Raw genomic sequence first — 21,424 nt, 5'->3', positions numbered from 1 at the left:
ACGAATTCTGCCCTACCAAGTAACACACAAAACCATGAGCATTAAAATTAAACTTCTGTACAGCTGCTTTTAAAACCCCTATACCAATCCTACAGCTTTTCTGCATGAAGGTTCCTTACTCCTCTGTAATAATTCTATCTTCAGACCTTTTCCTTAGCATTCAGTAAACTTTCAGAATTCATTCTGAACTATATACAAACTATTTTAGTTACAACCACTAAATAGACTTTTTCAGTGCCTTTTTTTTTTCTGAATTCAATGAGCACTAATTGATTAGGGTCTGAGAGGTGAGTAAGAAATACACATCCTACAGAACAGGAAGCTGAGGAAAGGTTTAATGCATGAGTTAGAAGCCAGATTTCTTCAAATACAGATGAGTACACAAAATTAGCAAAATGCAATACCACTTTTGGAAAGACTGCTTTGTGCATAATTTGTTGTGAATTCAAAGTTACTCCTTTAGAAAATGAGTCCAAGACCTCCCAGCTGCTGCTTTATTGGTCTAATAAATTACCATGTTGATGGTAGGATGCATATGCAGCTCACAGCAGCCAGGCTCTGCCCTTGGAGCTGCAGGAATGCCGCTGGGAGAGCGGGATGCCACGGGCATCACACTGTGCCTCTCCTCCTGAACTGGTCATGGGAGCACACTAAGTATGGTCCCCGAGGGGCAAAGTGTAGTGCAGGATGCAGTAACAAGTGAGACCAAGGGAAACTGCACTTACTGTAACAGGTACCAGACAAAACTGATCTGTCTCATTCCAGGTTCTCTACATGGTCCAAGTAAAAATCTCTTCTATTCACCTGGAAGGACGTCAGAATTTCCTCTCTAAAGGATCCATTTTGACTCCATCTTTGAACCCTACTCCTGGGGAGCTGGGACTTGGGGAGCTTAGTTCAAATTTATATTAATGTTTATATAGCACAAGAACGTGTCCCGTGCCAGGGCCTCCTGCCCCAGGTGACTCCAGGCACAGCCAAGGATTATCACAAGCCCCCTTCACAGCTGTGCTTTGCAAATATCCATTCAAGGAAAGAACAAAATGCAGAAAAGCCATAAACTTGGTGATGGAGCATTCCCTGCCTCACCTTTCTCCAGTGACCTCTGGAGCTCAGGGGCTCCAACAACCTGACCTTTTGGAAACTTTCCATCATTTACTGGGAACCTCTACTGCCAATGGAGAAATCTTTTGTTATTCCAGATGTGTTTAGGGGGCACTTTGAAAGGTCTGTATCCAACCCTAATGAAGATGATCCTTCACCAGGATTTTTCAGACAATTAGTGAAGGGAGCTGTTAGGGGGAAACTGGAGGAATATGGAGGAGCGAGGGCAGTAATTTTGATTTAGCACTGGGAGAGCAAAGCTTACAAAACACAAGAGCCCAAGAATTTGAGACCCAGGTGTTGAGAGCTCCAGGGCAGCTCAGGGGCACAGCATCCCTTACCTGCATTAGAATTGAGCTCTTCATTTTCTGACTCTGTTCCATTTTGACTCCCACTTCCATGAAGGCTGTTCATGGCCATAAGTTTCATTTTCTGTAACTTCATAGCCTCTGCCATGGCAGCTGCTGTCAGACCTGGAAAAATATAAATAAATAATATGCACTGTCATCTTGTACAATGTGGCACTGCAAGTTTGATCAGAACAGTCCTTTCCAGTAAAAATATCACATCAATTCAATTCTTGTTCTTAGCCCAGTTATGTAATGCTATCCCTGAACACCATCTTTGTTTTAAAGTCAAGTTACTTCAATACACCATTCTAAGTATTTAAAAAAATAATAACTCTTTCATGTTTATTTTTCTTTTTAACATGCATACCATAAAGAAATATTTATTTAATGCTACCCTTTTTGATTATACTTTTAAATATAATTTCCCGTCACTTTGATCACCTTGTCACTTTGATCACTTTCTGCTTGACTTATTTAGCTGCAACAAAATTTCCACATGCAGAGTAAGATACAGTATTCCTTAATTTCAATAGTTCAAAGCCAATTAACATGTAATAGTACAGCATTCATTGTTCTATTATGTATCCAAAGATTGCTTTGTCCATTTGGGAATCTGTTGGTTTGGATTAATATTACTACAACACAAAAATATTATATTGGAAATGTGAAGAAAAACACAATATGGATAGTTTCAGAATCAATCCCACTTCTAAGAGACCATTAAAGACCAGCAGAAATTCACAGAATTAAGGGGGGTATTGGTAGAAGGTTTTCAAATTATGAAAACCCAATTACTTTCCAGTAGTAAAAGAGAAGAAGCAGAGTAACATCAGGCTACAGGTTACCATAATTATAATGATGTTTTAAAATTAGTATTTAGATTCCAAGTAACTTTCTTTTTCGTAAGCGCAAAGTTTTTAAATTTTATCATTTTGGTTTGGTCACTAAATAAAAAAAAACAGATTATCTTCCACACAGTACCAAATTGCTTTCACTCTGGTCAAGATGTGACTGAAAATAATCTGAAATTCTCGCAGGGAAATCCAAGAGATATGAGCACAAAACCAAAAATATGTCTACCGGTGCAATTATTTATTCACTCAGTTATGGATTAAAGGGGTTTATTCTCCCCCTCAGTAGGACTTGCTTTTATTATTAGTTACCTAGTTCCACAAAATCACTGAACTTCATTTATTAAAACCCATGATTTTTAACTTTTTTTCTTGTGTTGGTGCCTGTTCTAGCAACCCACTAAGGTATCATACATCAAACCAGAATGAAATAATCTGCTCCTGGAAAGTACTGCTTACTGAGAGATTGCAATACTGATTAAAGGGAACTAATAATTTTCACACCCCATCCATAAATTACAACACTCTTCTAAAAGCTGCTACAAATTTGACATTCAGATTAGCTCTGCTGCTCCTCTAAAGGGCTTCAGGAAGTTCTCATTATTTTGGGAAGACTTAAGAAAGGAAGCAATCCAGGACTGCATGGAGAGGGACAGCTTTTATCACACATGGATACAGCAATTGGGTCAAGTTCAGCAAAGATGTTCTGATCATCAGCAATAACTCTGCCTTTTAAATTATTTCATGCACCCCTCACTTCATACAAAAAACGACTACACTGTAATTTTTTTTCAACACCCTTTCAAGTTCTTTTACAAATGCTAGAGACTTTTTTTATCAAGCAGATAAAAATACTGATGTTTAAACTCCTGTTTTTATCTCACACACTCTCACTTAATCCATCACAGAATACATCTTCAATGATAAAACTTTCCACACACTTTCTGGGGAAGATGAAATAGTCTGCAAACTTTTCCACTTTTTTTTTTTCTTAGGGAAAGGAAGTGGGATTGCTCTTTGAGTGAATTTTGCATTATTTTCAGAAAGTAAAAAAACCTAAGCATCATCACAGTTCTGAGGAATCGACTGTTTTCAAGATTTCCAGGCACCTTTTCACCTTTTATTTTTAAGCCATTTGCAATGTTAATTTTAATGGTTACAAAAATACAGTGTCGGAACATTGAGTTTTTTCTTCTAACATTTCATCATTTGTATGTACCCAGGGATGTACAGATAAACCAATATTCCAGTGTTTTCATCAGTCAGTATTTATACAGGTTCTAGATATAGACTGGAAGTCATGAAAATTAATTAAATATGCCTAAGAAGGTAAACAGGAAATGGAAAATAAATTCAGATCTTTAGCAAAATGTTCAGAGAAAAGACATGAGAAAAAAATTTTCCAGGGCACTGTATATAGAAAAGAAAGAGAAAAATCCTCTAAAACCTTCTACTGAACAGTTGTACCAGAAGTGTACTGAAGGCAGAAAGGTACCACGGCACAAACAGAAAATAATAAACACAGTCCCCAAATCACCACGATGCCGCCTGCAGAAATTAAAGGTAATTATTGTCAGGCGTTTCTGAGCTCCCTAACCAGACACAGCTGCCATAAGGACACCAGCCAAGAAACAGTGATGGATCAGAAAACTGTGCTGTGCCATCTGCCACACCAAAGTCACTCCACTGCAGCAGCAAAAGTTTCAAGAGTAAAACACAGCCCTAGTGCAGAAAGCACCGTGGTCCTGCACAGCCAGAACAAGCTTGAAACAGAGCTGAGATTATCCCCAAACCCAATGTCTGCAAAGTCTTTATTCACTCACTCCCCAGTCTATATAATTCTTACTTGAACTACAAGTCAGAGAATCTGTCTGAGACACTTTAAAAACAAGGTACTGATTCCTCAGCAACTCTGAGAGATAACAAAATTGAGGCTAAAGCAAGTGGGTTCAGCAGTAAGGGCGTGCAGCTGATTGAAATGCTGGCAGAAAACAGGCAGCATTGGCATAATCTTCAATTAGGTACTGCCATGTTTAATGTTCCTGGAGCTAATATTTCATTTAACTATTAATAAAACTCTTTTCTATAACTGACTCAGCCTGGGCTAGCTATGGAGAAGAGGGATATTCTGCACCTGACTTATCTAAGGATCTACAAAGAACTGTAGCATCATTTCCATCCTCTTGGATGAATCATTATCAGCAGTACAATCTCACTTAGAGCACCTCACTTTGAAAAATGTCCTGGGAACTGCTGTAACATATACATCTATCCCACTACTTCCCCCTTAAAAAAAAAAAAAAAAAAGAAGGATCACTAGGAAAACCCACGTGTTGGATTACACACTTCAAAGATTCTTTCAAAGCTTCTGGTTTTCCCTGTCCCTTTACACTTTGAATTTTCCTTTCTTCAGTTACCTTCTGCCCGCTGTGATCAGTCAGGGAACAGCCAGGAAATAAAGTGTGGATGTTTGTTGTCAAACAGGGACATCCTTCCCAACAGCACAGCACGGTCAGGATGGTTTCCTGAAAAGGCTGCCACAGCCTCTCAGTGGGGCTGGTGCTGCTCCAGTATCCCAGTACCTGCATCCAGATCCAGTATCCAGTTACTGGGCTGGCAGGGAGCAGCTCCTGGTGGGATCTCTGGGAGAGACACGGAATCCAGGAGCCATGTTCTGCACACATCCCAACTCAGGAACTCGTGGTGTGCAGGGCAGAAGCACCACTTGTGATCAGCCTTCTGTGAGCCCAGGTAAGCCTGGACACTGCACCTTGCCTCCCCCTGCTGAGTCTGCAGAGCCCCTGCACAGCACAGGGATTTCACCCAAAATAACCAAAAGAATCCTTCACAGACACGCAAACCACACACTCCTGCACTGAAGGAAAATTCTGCAGCTCTATTCTGGACGCACAGTTCATGCCTAAGAACCAAAGCGTTTTCAAATGGAGAGTCTGGATCCAAACTAGGGCTGTTCTCAGCTGGCTCAACAGGGCACTGACTGCCCTGGAGATACCCCAGTGCTTGGGGTGCTGGAGATGGAACAGAGCCCCAGGTCCTGGGAGCCTAGGCTGCTCCTGCACGCCCCGAGCACATCCTCTGCTCCTCCAGCCAGGGCACCTGCGGTACCTCAGAGCCTGTGAGCACCAGAGAGGCTCCTCCACCCCTTGTCTGCACCCCACTGGGTCAGTGGTTAGTTCCATACTCACATATCCCCATCACACACGGAAGGCCCTGAAGGTTATTCCTCGGGGAAGTCTCAGGACTTGTTTCAGAAGAAGCAGCATTTCCACTGCACGGCCCCAAGATCACAGCCCCAGATGTCTGCTGTCCCCATCACAGGGCAGTGCTGAACCACCCCGAGCACCAGGGACAAGGTGCCCCTTGCCTCCGGTAACATCACAACTTATTCCTTAGCAAAGACTTCTGGTGTTTGGGTAAGAATCCAAAACTCAACTACATTCCGCTGGTGTCTTGGGTACAAGTGACTCCTGCACATTTAACCAATGCCCAGCCACTGAAAATTGGATTTTGATGGTGAATACAAGGGCTCTGAGCTCTTCAGGTGACCCTGAGTGTCTGCTAATCTCATACTCCAGCTACAGCTATTTTTTTCCAGTTTCCTGATTAGTCAGACTGTGCCTCTCCTTCATATTAGTTTGAAAGCTTTTCTGTCAAAACTGTGAACAAGTAAATTAACTAAAGGAGAACTATGAGTAATCAAATCCTGAGGTTTGCAATTAATTAAATGAAATGGTGAGTCAGTGAAGTGAAAAATGGTTTTATATTAAAACAAAACACTTAATTAAATTAACAGTCAACACATTGCAATTAATAATATTCAAAAGGAAAAATGAAACCCAGTTTAGCTGTGCCATATTATTTCAGTGTAACAGTCAAGCATTGTGCACTGGCTTGTTTATTATTTGCATTCAAAGCTGCTATGGGTCAAGCATGCTGTGCTAAAATAGCAATGATGAAATATCTAGTACTATGAAATGTCAGTGTGAGAGACCATATTGCCAACAGTGAAAACAATCCTGAAACCTCCAACAAATTAGGCTTTCCAAGACTGAAAAGTAATGCTCACTTTAATTAAAAGTAGTAAGTAAATACATATAATATACTTCACATTTTCAGAGTGCCTGCAAAATTTTACTAATTAATTAGTTTAAAAAATGACGCTGGGAAGTGAAGTCTTCTCTGTAGCTGAAATGAATCATCCTTGCTTAGTGATAAATAGGGAGGCAAAACCCAGCACTACAGAAAGGACAGAGAAACTGAATTCTTGGATAAGAACAGTAAAATGCCCAAAGTCTTTAAGCACCTTGGAGATGGGTCCAAATTCATAATTCTTGTTACTGCAGATGTTTTTCATGTTTGTGAACTGACTCAAACAGAACCAGCAGGAAGGTTTAGCTCTAGTGCATGTCCTGTTTTCAATGGTCTGTGAAGATACCCTGGCTACCACTTGGGAATGGTCACAATAATCCTTCAGTGTGAATCACCTGAGGGAGCCAAGGACAGGACTCAGGGAGTAACTGGGCACTGCAGGCTGGGGATGGATTTTGGTGAGAGCTGTCGTGGGCTGGGCTGTGGGAGCATCACCCCAGAGCTGGGAGGGCACTGGGAAGCCAGGCTGAAATCCAGCACATCCATGTGACACTGCTTAGCTGGAATGCATCACAACACTGGAGCTTCTTGCCTCTGCTCTTACACCTGCAGCCAGTTGTTCTGCTATTACAGTCGTACTCCAAAAACATGTTCAAAAACACCTCAAATGACAGCAAGAACTGGTTTTTTGAGGAGAACATTTGAAATTCTGTATTTATCATGTTGCATGATCAAGGCAAAAGAGAATATGAAGACTCCTAGATTTATCTTAACAGGGCTTGGAGCAGCCTGGTCTAGTGGAAGGTGTCCCTGCCCATGCTAGGGGGTAGAATGAGATGACCTTTAAGGTCTCTTCCAACCCAAACCCATCTGGGATTCTTGGATTCCTTAACCACACTCAGTTAATGAAAGCTGAGAAACTACTAAAGATGATCCTTACAAAAACATTTCAGACAACACTGAAAAAAATTTTGAGTGGCCTAACATTTTTAAATACCACCACTTCAAAATGTCACAAACATTATACTATGGCACAAGAATCCTACTGAGGGGGAAAAATCCAAACATATATTACTCATATTTGTCAAGAATTATGAGAAATTCATCAATCTTTCACAGAGAAGCTGCAGTCATCTTGAAAATGTCACCATTTTTTCTTGAGGGACTTGATTCCCTACTTTTGTGCAGTCCCTAAATATTCCCCAGGTAACTTCCCCTTCTGCAGCTGCTGGATGGGGACAGACACACAGACAGCTCTCTTCACCCCACACAGGTCAATGGATGCTCCATCATCACCCAGGCAGTGGTGCTGGGGAAAACACTGATAATGTCATTTAAAGACTTGGCCAAATGCTCAAGGGATCAGAATTAGCACAGCACAAATGTTTCTGAGTTTCTGATGGTTTGATTTTGCAATTCTGGTAATTTCTGCTTAACATGGTGTGCTTGCTCACCTTACTTTGAAATACAATTTCATGCAAAAGTTCACATGAGCATAAATAAAATTAAAACCCCCAAACATCAAGACATCCCTGCCACTCTGTGGAACAATTCACTGAAGCAACAGGTTGGCACTCTCTAATTTCACACATATTTAGACAGTAGCAAGAGCCCTGATTCTTAAAAATCTGGGGATCTGCTTTAAACATGGGAAGAGTTCCAGATGCTTTCATCCCACGTCTGTCTCTATTATTTAAACTTCTCACCCCACTCATAACCTCTTATCCTCCCTGACATCCATCTGAAAGATTAGAAACATTTTCAATGTGAGCATTTTCCATCAAGTACCTGGGATATCTCATATCCTCCATCCACATGAGGACCCAAGAGCTGTCAGATTTCCCATCTAGACCCAAGGGGCTCAGTTAGAAGTACACAGAAATTTTAATCCCAAATTTGTGCCTAGATCTGTAAGATGAGCACTCCTGTTCAAGCTGATGCACAGCAAACCCAGCTGTGTATTTTACAGCTGACTTCCTATCCAAAAAGGCACCTGCATCTCATGTGAAACTAAACTACAGCTTCCCCTGTTGGAGAGAAACAGGAAAATCAGAACTTCAAAAAGCACTGAGAGGGTTACATTGGGGTTTTTTTTCCCATAATTCCTACAGTGGGTCTCATGAGAATTGATTAATTTTGTGACATTTTCTGCTCTTTTTTACAATCTATGTCATGAGAATGATTTGTCAAGGCTGTAATGCATAATACTTTTAGTATTCTGAACTATTGTGACCTTTACCTTCTTCTGTATATTTGACTGACTAACCACCCCAGTTTGGATGTACAGCTTTCAGAAGATAGAAGCACACTCCAGACACAGCAGCCATTGAATTATCACTGAAAAAATCACAGCCCCTTGATAACTTCTACATTCTTCAGTGCAGATCTGATGCAATTTTAGTTATGCCATTGAAACATTTTGACACAAAATGGAAACTTAGAATATTTAAGCAGTGTTTTCAAACATCAAGAGAGTGACAAATTTATCTGATTTCAGGAAGTTAAATTAATGCTCATCATCATCCAAACTCTCAAACTATCTGCTTATGATTTCATAATGCTGTCACAGACTAAAGATTGCAAAGAAACAAAATAAATTCCATTTACAGGAATAAAACATTAACTCCAAAGTGCCAAACATTCAGAAGTCACAGGAAAAAAGTGGTGGTTACCATCAACATTTGCTTCTGACTGGAGGGCTTTGTTATCCATTTTAGAATATTCCTGGGTTCCCGGGAACCCAAAATTATGTTATCAATATATAAAACCTCACAGTCCTCATACTGACAATGCACTTTCTGTTACTTCTCTATGAACATGAAAGTCTGCCAAGGTGCACATGCTGCCATCTGAAATCAGAATTCCCTGTTGTTTCTTTCTCTCCACATTTATTCCTTTCCCATTACATCAGCTTCTGTGGGCTTCAAGCACCTGTCCATTAGCAGTGATGACAGAAGGGAAATGGCAGAAATTTTTGGAAGTCCTTTCAGCTAAGTACCAAAAAGTCTGATATCTTATCTGGAGCTGGCACAAATCCCTCGAGTTTGTAAAATTAATTGGGCTGGAAGGTCTTCTGAGAATAAGGATATCTTTGTGAGTGATTTCAAGCTACTTCTTACTTGTGACAGGAAAACACCATACAAATATTTGTTTTGTATCAGATGACACACAGCAGCTACATCCCAGCTGTCTCAATCCACACTTTTTAAATGGTGTGTTTCAAGGATTTTAAGTGAATAGTGGGTTCCACATTTCACAAAACTTCACAAAAAACCTCAACACGCTGCCAGGATCAGCACTGCTGGTAGAGACTGCGTTATTAAAGCATGGTTTGTGAGTCTGTAGATTCATCCCCTACGTGCTGCTGCTTCCACACAAGCCATTTTCAGGACTCTGCCAGAACACAAACTGAATGCTCTGATCACACCCAGCTCTTGGTTACTGAGGGCTGAGGAATCTGTGGCCAGTTCATAAAACCCACTAAAATATTATGCTTATTTGAAGAACAATAATCTAAGCAAAGAAAAGAGAGAGCCCAGACACTCCTCTCCAAATGGCATTTAATTAACACAACCTCAAAAGACTCAAGTTTGAAAGCAGCATCACTTAGGAACAGAAATCCCTGGAATGTTCTTCTGAGATCTAGAACCACTTTGCAATTTGGGCTGTTGAACTGAAGCACAGTATTTGTGCTTTAAGATCATTTGAAAACCTACAACTTATTCACAGTGAGAAGTATTTGGGGAGGGCATTAGGGGATCTCCAGCCTCAAGCAGAACCTATCACATTTACAATTATTATTACAAAATATGTAGAATGTAGCGCACAAACATAATTTTCCTGGAATAGCCAATTCCCAAATGAATACTTCATTAATTGCTCAATGTAAAAATAAAATAACATTTGGGGCAGCAGGGGCCTGTACCTATTCAAATGAGGATTCCACCTACGGCCACATTATGATCTCTTTATACACTTTTGGCTTAACAAAACCTGTTGGATTTCTGGCTTGTTTCCCATTTCAGGGAGCAGAAAAAAACCACATTTTTCCAAAGCAGTCACAGCTTGATCTTCACACAGTGCCCAGGAATGCAACTTTTGCCACCAAATCCCTTGCACCAGCGCTGGCTGCGGGAAGAAGGATGCCATGGCACCCTGGCACTCAGGCTGTGAACCATGCGGGAAGAAGGAAACGAGATATTCTGGGTGAGTTCCTTCCACTTGCAGCAGGGTCTGGACAATCCCAAGGGCTGCACCTGAGGAAGGACACGCTTCCAGGCAATGCTGCAACCGGCACAGCAAGTTCCTGTGGCAGGAGCTGCCCAGACACCTCCCAGAGCGGAGCTGGGGCTCGGCCACCTCCGGCGGGTGATGGATGTGAGCAGCCCCAAAGTGCACAGGGAAAATGGGGAGGCTGCCCACAGGCTGCAGAAACCAGGCTTAACTGCAGGGAATGCTCAGTAAAAAAAAAACCAAGAGAGCCCTGCTTTCCTCTGGGGCATAAATGAATGACTATTGATCCCACAGCCAGGGTGTGAGGAATGTGATTATGGAGGAGGGGGTACCTTTCCTTTCTTTTCTTAAGCATGATTTTTTTTTTTCTTTTTACTTCTGATCGTTCTGATCTCTCTGTTTTTAAGTTACTTTCCTACAGCTTTGCTGAAGCTTATTCATGCACGTTTACTTGCACAAATAACACAGGAGACAAGTAATTTAGTCCCAATAGGTTAATATCACCTTTGTTTATGAAGTTATGCCAGAATAGCTATTTCCATTTTACGCTGTGCAAGGTAAAGAACATTTTTCAAAACTGAGACACTGACTAGAAGCTTATTTTCTTGTTCCAGGTGGTGAATAAAAATAACACATAGAAAATGAACTACACCATTTTTAAAATCTTAAAGGATGTGTCTCTACTCACTGGTCAAGCTGAATTAACTTCCAGCCTCCAAGCCAAATGCAGGCTTGAGGAGGAGAGGTATAATTTAGTTACTGAATTGAAACACCGAGTAATCTAAAATTATGCAAATATTCTCTTTGCCCTTGCAAATCTTTACATATGAACTCTACTGGTCTTCACCTGAATTTGCACCAGTATAGCAGTTTCATTTCTTCTAGAACTATGGCAACAAACATTTTTAGCTCAGGTTTTGTGCAATTATTTCAGTAGTCAAAGTATGTTCAGATTTTAAAATAGATTCTCAGGATTTTTAAAATTGAAATTAAATAAATTTACTTTAAAAATAAAACTGCATTTAATATAAATTATGTCCAAGATGTACTGAGATATTTTTACTAAATTCAGAAAAATACTGCAGGTACCTTTCATCCTGCTTTTCCAGAAATCTGTATTATATAACTAACCCCTTGCAAGCAGCATTCCTTTCACAATTACTGTACTCTGCAGTCCTCAACCATTTCTCAGTATTAATACTGTACTTTTTGCAGCTACCTGTTTAGAGCTGAGAGGTTTATATCTACTTTAAGGCCTTTCCCACATTGCTAAATTCATTATTATAAAGTTATCTAGGTAATATTCCAATGCATCCCCAGTAAACATTTAACTCTGGTTTTAGAACCTGAACATCCAAAGCCTCTGTTAATTTTGAGGTTTATTAAAAAGTTCTGCTTCTTCTACAGATATTTATTTTAAATAAATATTTTCAATATTTATCTATTACATCCTTTAATTGACATTTCCCTAACAGTAGCACTACATTGATAAGAACAGATCTAATGACAATGATCAATTAGTATCTGAGCAGCTCAGCATTCTAAATAGAAATCCTAACTGTAATTTTATTCCCCTGAATATTTTTAGGAACTGGTATGTATTTAAGAAAACCTACTCTCTTCCCTTGGGCTGAAGATGGGTGTGAGACAGACTCCTCTAATGTGAAGGAACTTACAGATGACCAAGAAACTTACTTATATTCTCTTCAGGAAATAAATAATTTGTCCTTATTTCTTTCATAAAGCCACCAAACTGCTCATACTTGAGAAGAAAATGAACCTCTTTATGGATTAATCACTAGGCAGCTTTGACTGGTGAAGAGAAAATTGTATTACAAATGAACAGCTACCTGTTATCAAATTACAAGGCATTTTCATCAAAGGACCCAAAAATGCAGCACAGTGACCAGCTAACATGTTTCCACTGACCTGGGGGGATTTTTCCAGTTAACAGCTTCTGAAGAATGCTGCCTTTTGATTCTTGTCTCTGACACAAAAATGATTGTCCCATTTAGCCACTGCTCTATCACATACATCAGAGAATCCTATTTACTCACACGCTACTGGAACATTAAAACACAATACTGTGATTGTCTCTGGAAGAAAATTCTAAAGATTGACTTTTTTCCTTTTCTTTTTTTTTTTTCTTTTGTAAAAGGAATAAGATCAAAAGCTAACTTTAATAGATGTTTGACTAAGGTCACACTCCTAGGAAATGGAACACTGAAGATGAAAGAGAACAAATAGATTTGGTTTTTGATCTCAGCCAAATGCATTTGGCATTGTTTAGCTTTCATAAATACTTCAACTTTAGGCCGTATCTGACTAAAATGAATTGGTTGAAGGTTTCAATACTTTGTAAGACTTTAACAAGTACCAACATTTGGAAAAACATCTTTAGTATCTGGCCAGATTTTTTTCTTACCGGAATGACGTCAGGTCAAGTCTGAACACTGTTGTTAAGGCTAAATGTACATAAACAATTTAAAGAATATATTTTACTAACCTTAGGCCAATTTAAGAGTTACTATCCACTAGTGCTATAAAATCAGGACCACTGGTGCTTCCAGTAAGAAATTTCAGGGGAAAGTGCAGAGCACTGAGAAAAGGTATTGGAACACTCAATTAAAAAAAGAAACTGTGTCCCTAACCAAGAGTGCAGATCGGATCCTTTTCCCAAATTAGTTCACAGTTCTTGGGGACATCCACATTTGTAAGCTACCCAGGAGTAGGAGAGGAATGGATTGCAATCTACAAAGTGTTACTTTCAAATTTGTCAGCAATAATGGTGTTTGCTAACTAAGGACAACTTGCTCAATTAATGAAAAGGATGAGGTAACACTCATTAAAGCAATACGCTTAAATCATTACTGTTGCTAGAAAAAATTAATTCTCATTAGCCACCACAAGAACTGTAGAAATCTCTGAACCACTTGGTAGGCTACAGAGTCAAACTTTCCAAAGGAGTTCCATGAGCCATGATAAAAATCAGTGACGGCAGGAAATGCCCCAAACCCAGGGTTCAAAACTGCCTTTTCAGCACTTTGATGAAAATTAATGATTTACAACATGAACTGTATTACAATAAAAATTAATGCATCTGAGTTATGCAAACATTTGTTTTCAGAATCTACAGAAAATATATAAAGGGAAGAACTTCCTGCTCCTACTTTCTAATTATTCTATCGCTGTATTACAGCAGTGATAATGAGCTGATAAAAAAGCTGAGATATTTCCCAAGACACAAAGTCAGGTATTCATCATCATTAAAGGAGACACACCAGACCACAAGCCCTAAAAGTAAAGCAGGGTGAAGTAAAGAGGTGATTCTCTACATACTTCTCTCAGTACCTTTCTCTAGGGCCACTTAAAACCCACCCCCCAAAGGCACCTCTCCAACCTCAAGCCACAAATTTAACCACACCAAGGTTCTGTCCTTCTTTATAATCTTTGTTTCCTAAAAAGGGAGAGTATCTCTAACTTTCCCCTCTTTTGTTTTAGAAGGACATGGCCTGTTACACTTTTTGCTGTTATTTATTACTTTCTGTAGCACATTGCTGCTGCTGAGGCAAGAAGTGATTTGCTGAGCCCACCTGGACACTGAGATCTCTGCAGACCAGAAACCCCCCTCAGCTGAGCTCTGACCCTCCCAGGCACAGAACACCTGCACCCAGAGCATTTTAGCTATGTCACTCTCAGATATGACAAATATGCACCTCCCTTCATTCACTGACCCTACCTGCAGGACCTCACCACACATCATCACAAATAAATCTGCTTTGTTCCTCAGCACACCAGTTCACTGGCACTGAAATAATGGTACCCTCATCCCTCAGATCCCAGGCAGCCTCAAGTGCCAGCCAGTACTGACCCACACTACTGCAAACCCAATGCCCAAAAATCCCTGCCTCAAACCAGAAGGATTAGTGATTGACACAAAAATAACAGGAATCTAAGAAGACAGCTCAAACTTCACACCAACACAGAAGAGCTGTCCATCAGTGTTAGAACACCTTGTTTTCAAGGACAGAAAACAAGGATGGAAGCAAGCTGGACATTAGCTTAGGTGTAAACTTAATTTTAGATAGGCTGCTATCCACCCAACATGGAGGGGGTTGTTTTATATATATAAATATATGCTTCCACTGCTAACAGTTTGTTGATCAACACTCCATGTGGAATTCCTTTTTCTCCTCAATTGTATTTCTTCCGGTATTTAATATTTTTGATTCTTTTTGAAGCCAGGAATATTTTCACTTCTCTACCCTTAAGACATGAAGCCCATGAAAGTTCAATAAAAGCTCCCATTTTTTTTTTTTTGCAGCTGAACGTTTGCTATTCCCTCGAAGGACACAAAACCCTGAACATCAATTATAAAGAACATTTAGGCATCACCAAAACAGGTCTTGGTCTCATCCATTTCACTGTCCAGCAGCACAGACCTGCATCTTGCTTTTTACACATTTCCCAAAGAAGATTAGGTTCATCTACCTGAAGATTAAACTGTGGAATTTGTGGTTTACTGGCATTTCCAAAGAAAGAAGCTCAAGAATTAGAAACATTCCTTATATGATATATTAGAAATGTGCTGAATGACAGAAAAAAATGTAATTAAACCAATTAGTAAAATGCTATACAAGTTATTCAGATGTATGGTAAATGAAGTTGTATCTTCAGTCTTCCAACTGTTCTGCTGGTAGGCTCAAGTTTCAAAATATTGAGCTTCTTAAACAATGAAATGATAAAATTCTTCATAATCTTTTGTGTCTGGTTCTGTGCGAAAAAATAAGTTTATTAAAAAACACAAGTGTATTTATGGAGAAAAATTAACTTCTACCAAATAAAATCCAGAGGACTATAAAGCAAAAATCAGGGCAAAATAGTGCTTGATTAATTTGGTCCTTAGTAGGAATATAAAAGGACCAGCCTGTGGAGGATATCATAAGACTGATTTATATTACAAACCCTGAACTACTGAGGTATATGCTTATATATCACGTTTTATAAGAGGCATCATGGGATCACACCATCTGGTACAGAGACATCAATAACTGCACCTTTTAAAAAATAACAGCCAGAGACCAAAAATGATCATGGTGAGGTTTTCTTTTGTTTTCTTTTTAACTATGGAAATCTCCCAGTGAAAAATCAGAAGCACAGGAAGGTGCAGCAGGACTGAAGCCCAGCCCTGGAGGGGCACAGGAGTCTTGGGGCTCTCACTCCACCAGACCCTACAGATACAGCAAGGGCTGCCACATTTACAGCAGACATCATTATTTTACCTTTGTCTGGATGATTAAATATTTTTGTCCTTGAGTAAAAGTATTTATTCTCCAGTTCAAAGTGCAGAAAACAAACTCCCAGTAGGAAATGAGTTATTCTTCCCTTCCTGAAAGAACTCATAATGCGATGAGCATAACATCACCACTGATGGGATGAAATGGTGTCTTAACTGTAGAAGTAACAAATCTGAGTAATTCCCACCAGAAATCCTGGAAACTGGAGAACCTACTGCCAGTTCTGGTTCTACGAAGTGAAAACAGAAAATTAAGAGGGAGATCTGTACAAATGGATTTCAACTGGATTTACTCACAACTTCCAGTTGCACTCACTCACAGGTGCATAACTGTTTTACATTCTTGTCTTTTCTATTTGGCCAAACTGAACAGGAGGCAAAGATGCAGAGATGTGCTGTCCCCTGACACATTAGGATTAATTATAGGGAAAAGGAAATGAGAACTATTTCATCTTCGAAGTGCTCTCCTAAGACATTAACATCTAATAATAGCATTAAAGTCACATTATAGGTCTTTAATCTGTGGCAGTAATAATGCTGTCTAGTTTAATAAAAATACCCATTAAAATAAATATTTGGCTATCCGCTTTTAGGAGTTTGCAAAACTGTATTATTATCAAGTTGAAGACACTTTGAGATAGTTCAAACTAAATTTTGAGAGCAGCACTGCTGCAGTAACAGCAACTTGGTTCCCCTTCCTTGCTTATCCATGGTCACCTGGAGAAAAACAAAACCAGCTTTATCAGGATTTCTCATGCCAATACTTCTAGAAAAGAAACAAGCAATAAAATTTGTCATGTATCTTGAAACCAATAACTAAGTAAATAATCACAATGAAGCAGAGCTCAGGAATTGTGCACATCTCCTCCAAACCTATCTGCACAGAGAAGGCAGAACCCAGCTCACTCAGAGATATTCCTCACCAACTTCTATTGGAATTCCAGCAGAGGAACCAACTCCATTTCCAAACTGTAATAAGGTAATTGCTTTTCACCAGGAATGCAACCTTTGAAGCAGGAGCCCTTCAAGTCAAAGATTCTTGGCCCAACCAGAGTGACACAAGTCACTGGTACCAACTCACCTGCTGCTGCTGGAGGGACTCTGACACATTTCATGAAACAATTCACTGCTGAGGATATTTAAATGTTAGTAAATTATATTTACTGCTGTAAGAACTGCCCTTCTAATTTGCTAAGGAGTTTGAAAAAGGATCATAATTTCTTGCTGGATTACATTTACAAAATTGAGTGTCAGCTTCCAAGTTTTGGGAGCTGTGACAGTTGAACATTCATCTGCAACACTGCAGGCACAGCATTAGCCAATGAGAGATTCATTAATTACGTTGTTTACCAAAAGTAAGAAACAAAACAAGCACATTTTTGCTGTTGGCTTCACAGAAAGTGCAATCAGCATTTTCAGAGTGCAAGGTAGTCTCTCTTTGTGATTGTTTTTGGCTGGCTGACATTCTCTTGCCAACAATGTGCTATTGCTTGCTCTTTTTTTCAACAGTTATTAAACTGAAAGAGCTGAAAGGCTTCTAAATAATATTCCAGCATTGTTTTAACTCAGGACATGGAATTCCCCTGATTTGTTTTATGAACTCCATGGCTCCTCTTTACCCCTTCTTCCCCACACAGCACCTTGGTACAGGGGCAGATGAGAAACTGGATAATCTCAATTACAGGTGATGGCAGATGAGGTGAGCTGGTACAAAGAACAATGTCTTTCAGTTGAGATTTCTGCTCTTTATCTTTCTTGGAGAGCTCATTCCTGTTGGCCTGGGCTGCTGCATTTGATGGACGGGTCAGCAGCAAGGGTCTGTGTGAGCAAATGAGTAAGATGCACATCCCATCCCTCAAACCATAATGAAAATCTTTATGAGACTGGATTCATGCTTTGAGACAACCTAAGAATATGTTCCTGCTTTTTTAAATACTACGATTTAGTTATCCAGTAACAGCATGAAGCACCAGCACCACCCATTCCTGAAAGCTGGGGAAGTAACTCACACATGGCTGGCGCTACTTTATAGAGCTGTTTAATATTAAATTAATTTTTTAAACCCCATAAAAAAACAGTGAGACAGACTTTTCTAATCACAAGTGTTCCAATGATCTTTTTGAAGCAACACAGCTGCTACCAAAAAAGCTGGAGTTTTCATGGGCAGAAAAACTATCTAAATTACCGGAAGTTACCAAGTCCTTTTTTTTTTCTTTAATTAGCATGTAATGAGACCACAGAACTGATCTACAAGAACTACCTGTCCATATCTGAGCACAAAGGGTGACATTATTTCTGCTTTGTTACCTGCACCCATCCTCACACCTCAGTGTTGCCATATTTACCACAAGAGGGATCTTCTTTGTCTCAATCTCATTCCTGAAAACTTGCTACTAATGACAACTTGCAGAAAAAGTTGCAAAGTTCCCCTTGACATCCTGTGAGAAGGATCAAGGGGAGTCTCAAAAACTTCTCTCATTAAAGCTGTTACAGAAGTTCCCCCAAAACTGTTTGTTATCACAAAAGGAAGTATTTCAGAAGTTCTTGGTGAGTTTTTCATAGAAATTTATTACCCCTAAAAGCTGTTGGTTGATGATTTAGTGATATGAACTGAAAATTATTCAGGAAAATCATTCACTTTCTTTGCTCAATCCATGTTGAGTTTGCTCAAGCTTTTGTTTCCTCAGCAAGACCATTGATTGATATAAATGGTATTTAGCAGGTAGAGAGTCATTCTTTCATTCTTTCGTTTTCATGATGGAAAAAGACCAAATTTTCTATCAATTATTAAAAGCCAAGAATAACAAGAACCAAAAGAAAGTTGAAAAAGTACAACAAAAATACGTGTCAACTGTTATGGGTCTAGACAGTGAAATACAAGAATATGATGAAGAATACACACAATCAGCACATAATTTATTGATCGCCCCTTCTCCAACAAAGGGCCATCAGCTAGTTTAAAAGTAAAATTACATCCTAAAATAACAGCAGGGAGAGATAAAAATTATGAGGGTCATGCAAGGGGAAAAAGATGTATCTTCAGCAAAGATTTTTAAATGAGATGGAGAGTCAATGAGGCAGAGAAATACAGGAAAGCTCTTCTATGTCAGAAAGAATTGCAGAAAAGCAGGTTCTTTTAGCATTAGTGGTGAAATGTGGAGTGGCAGCATGGGAACAAAAAAAAAAAAAAAAAAAAAACAAAGCAGACAATCCTGTAATAAACTGCCCTAATCCTGCTTTTTAGAATGCTTATTAATTACATTAGCATAATGGGAGTTGTCTGAAAGGCCAGACAAAACCAGGAGAAAATAAATGACCTGTGCTAACAAATGTGCTCACAAGTTACATGACTTCAAACATGAGCTCAAACCATACATAAGTCATGGGCTGCATCACTCAGCTCTCCCTGAGCCTTGCAAACCTCCTCCCTAAATCCCAATCCCTGCCCTGCTGCCTGCAGAGTACCTCCACAGCAAGTTTTTGCTGCTACCAACATCACTGATGTCACTTCTGTCCCTGTGTCAGGGACCTGCACGTTCCTGGTCACCGGGTCCAGCTGCTCCCAGCTCGGGGCACTCAGGGTCAAGGGAGGAAAAAAGGCAACAGGTGAAAGAAAAATGGCAAGTGCTCGACCACAGAAATCAAGTTCAAAGGATTTGCAGCAGTAGGCAGAAAGTTTAACATGAACGGGAAAACAAAAAGGTCATTTTCTAGCAGCACAGATAAATAAATGCTGGGACGATTTGCTGGGCGTGGGATGAGCTCCCCACCAGCTGAAGCCAGGAGCACCTGGATGTGGAGCTCGGCTGAAGTGCAGGCTTCTCCCAGGTGGAATTTCCCAGCCAAAAATGGTCAGCATGCTCCTCTAACACATTTCTGTCTGCTCAAGTGTGCAGCCCATGAGCAACCCAGGTGCACAGGCTGCCCCTTGCACTGCAGATTTACCCCAGGGAGTGTAAAATTCCTTGTGGGAATAGAATATGGCATGATTTGGGTACCATGGATGTAAACAGACTGTTTGCCCCAATAATTATGTATGCAGATAGTAATTTTGGGGTTTTAATACTCATGTGAAACATAAACTTTTTAAGAAAAATTTTTCCAACGGTCTGTTTAGTTGCACATGTCCCCCACAAACATGTTTCTCTAGAGAAAGATATTCAGAGCAGGCAGGGAGGTTTAAACCTGCACCCTAATGGCTGGTTTATATAAAATGCAGTTATAAACTTACTCATGACCATGGCAACTTTCTGGTGCCAGCCCATTGCATTCCACCATCCTGTGAACTCTGGCACTGCTGAGGACACAGAACTGTCCAGGAGTGGGAGAAACCTCCTCATCCAGTGCTCCATCCTGAGACACACAAGGCTCAGACCCCCACAACTGCACTTCACATGCTCCAAGTGAAATGCTAAATACTAACAAGAACAAATTCTGTTTCTAGAGAACTGTATTGTGCTGATGGAGAATACTGTACTGATTTCGGTATAACTTTTCACAATAACCCTGCAGAAGTATTTGAAGAACAGGCAATGACAATACCAAACTGAGCTGTTTTCAAATATTGCTTGAATGTTTTTGCTTCAACTGTCAAGTGCAACGAAATAAAAAAACACAGATTATTCAACCATGAAATCTTATTTAAATCTAAGACTTTCTCTGGCTGTTAGAACACCTCAGCCCAAGCTGCAGTGCAGAGCAGCTCCCCAACCTGCACAATCTGGATGTCAGTTCAGCTGAAGCTGCTGTGCCAGAGCTGCTCTGAGCCTGCCCCAGCCCTGCTGTGGCTCCAGGAGCGTGGCCACAGGGATGGCAATGCAAGCCCAGGACTTCATTAGCCAGGCTGTGAGCAGCTGATGAGCTGTGCTGATTCATTTCCAGGGGGATCTACTTGGAGGTGATTGGGTTTCAGTCCTTGACCTACAGAATTTTAAGCATCACTTCACTCATATTAGAGATTTTGTACATAGACAAAATATAGATTATGGATGACTTCAAAGTCCGCAGGTGTTATAGTCGAGACTATTTATTGCACTGAAGAGTTGTTTAACAACAAATATAAAAATAAAAAATAATCCTTCCCAACTCAACTGTATATTAAGTTTAAAGTTGGTAGAATGATTATTGTTAAGTGCATAAATAACTGAAGTGGGAATGGGGAGCAGAGTTTAAATATAGTCAGACACCAACAGTTTCTCCTATGAATACTTCTATCAGAAATAAAAAACTCTCATTTCACATATTCAGTCTACTCCCCTCTCCTGTTTCAGGAGAGGCTCATACCTTGTTTGCTGGAAAAAGCCTGAAAGAGAAACCTTAACATGATAAATTACAGCACCACAAGAAATCCACTGGATGGCTGAGGCTGGACAGGACCTCTGGAGATCGTGTAAGCCCAACTTCTCCCTTTTGAGAGAGAGTCAGATTTGCCAGGACAGAGCCCAAGTGAGCTTTGGGATGTGCAAGGATGGAGCTTTCAG

At 39.9% G+C, this 21,424-nt stretch overlaps 1 protein-coding gene across 1 annotated transcript in view; it reads right to left on the bottom strand.

Moving 5' to 3' along the window:
• Positions 1-21,424, bottom strand: part of DACH2 (dachshund family transcription factor 2) — a 246,612-nt gene that overhangs the window by 83,831 nt on the left and 141,357 nt on the right. The window contains exon 3 of the mRNA XM_062502722.1: positions 1,446-1,577. Within this exon, the coding sequence (XP_062358706.1) occupies positions 1,446-1,577 (132 nt within the window). The remainder of the gene's footprint in view (positions 1-1,445; positions 1,578-21,424) is intronic.

The sequence above is a fragment of the Cinclus cinclus genome, chromosome 15 (genome assembly GCF_963662255.1).
Source record: "Cinclus cinclus chromosome 15, bCinCin1.1, whole genome shotgun sequence".
NCBI lineage: Eukaryota > Metazoa > Chordata > Aves > Passeriformes > Cinclidae > Cinclus > Cinclus cinclus.
This window is presented reverse-complemented; position numbering and strand designations above follow the sequence as displayed.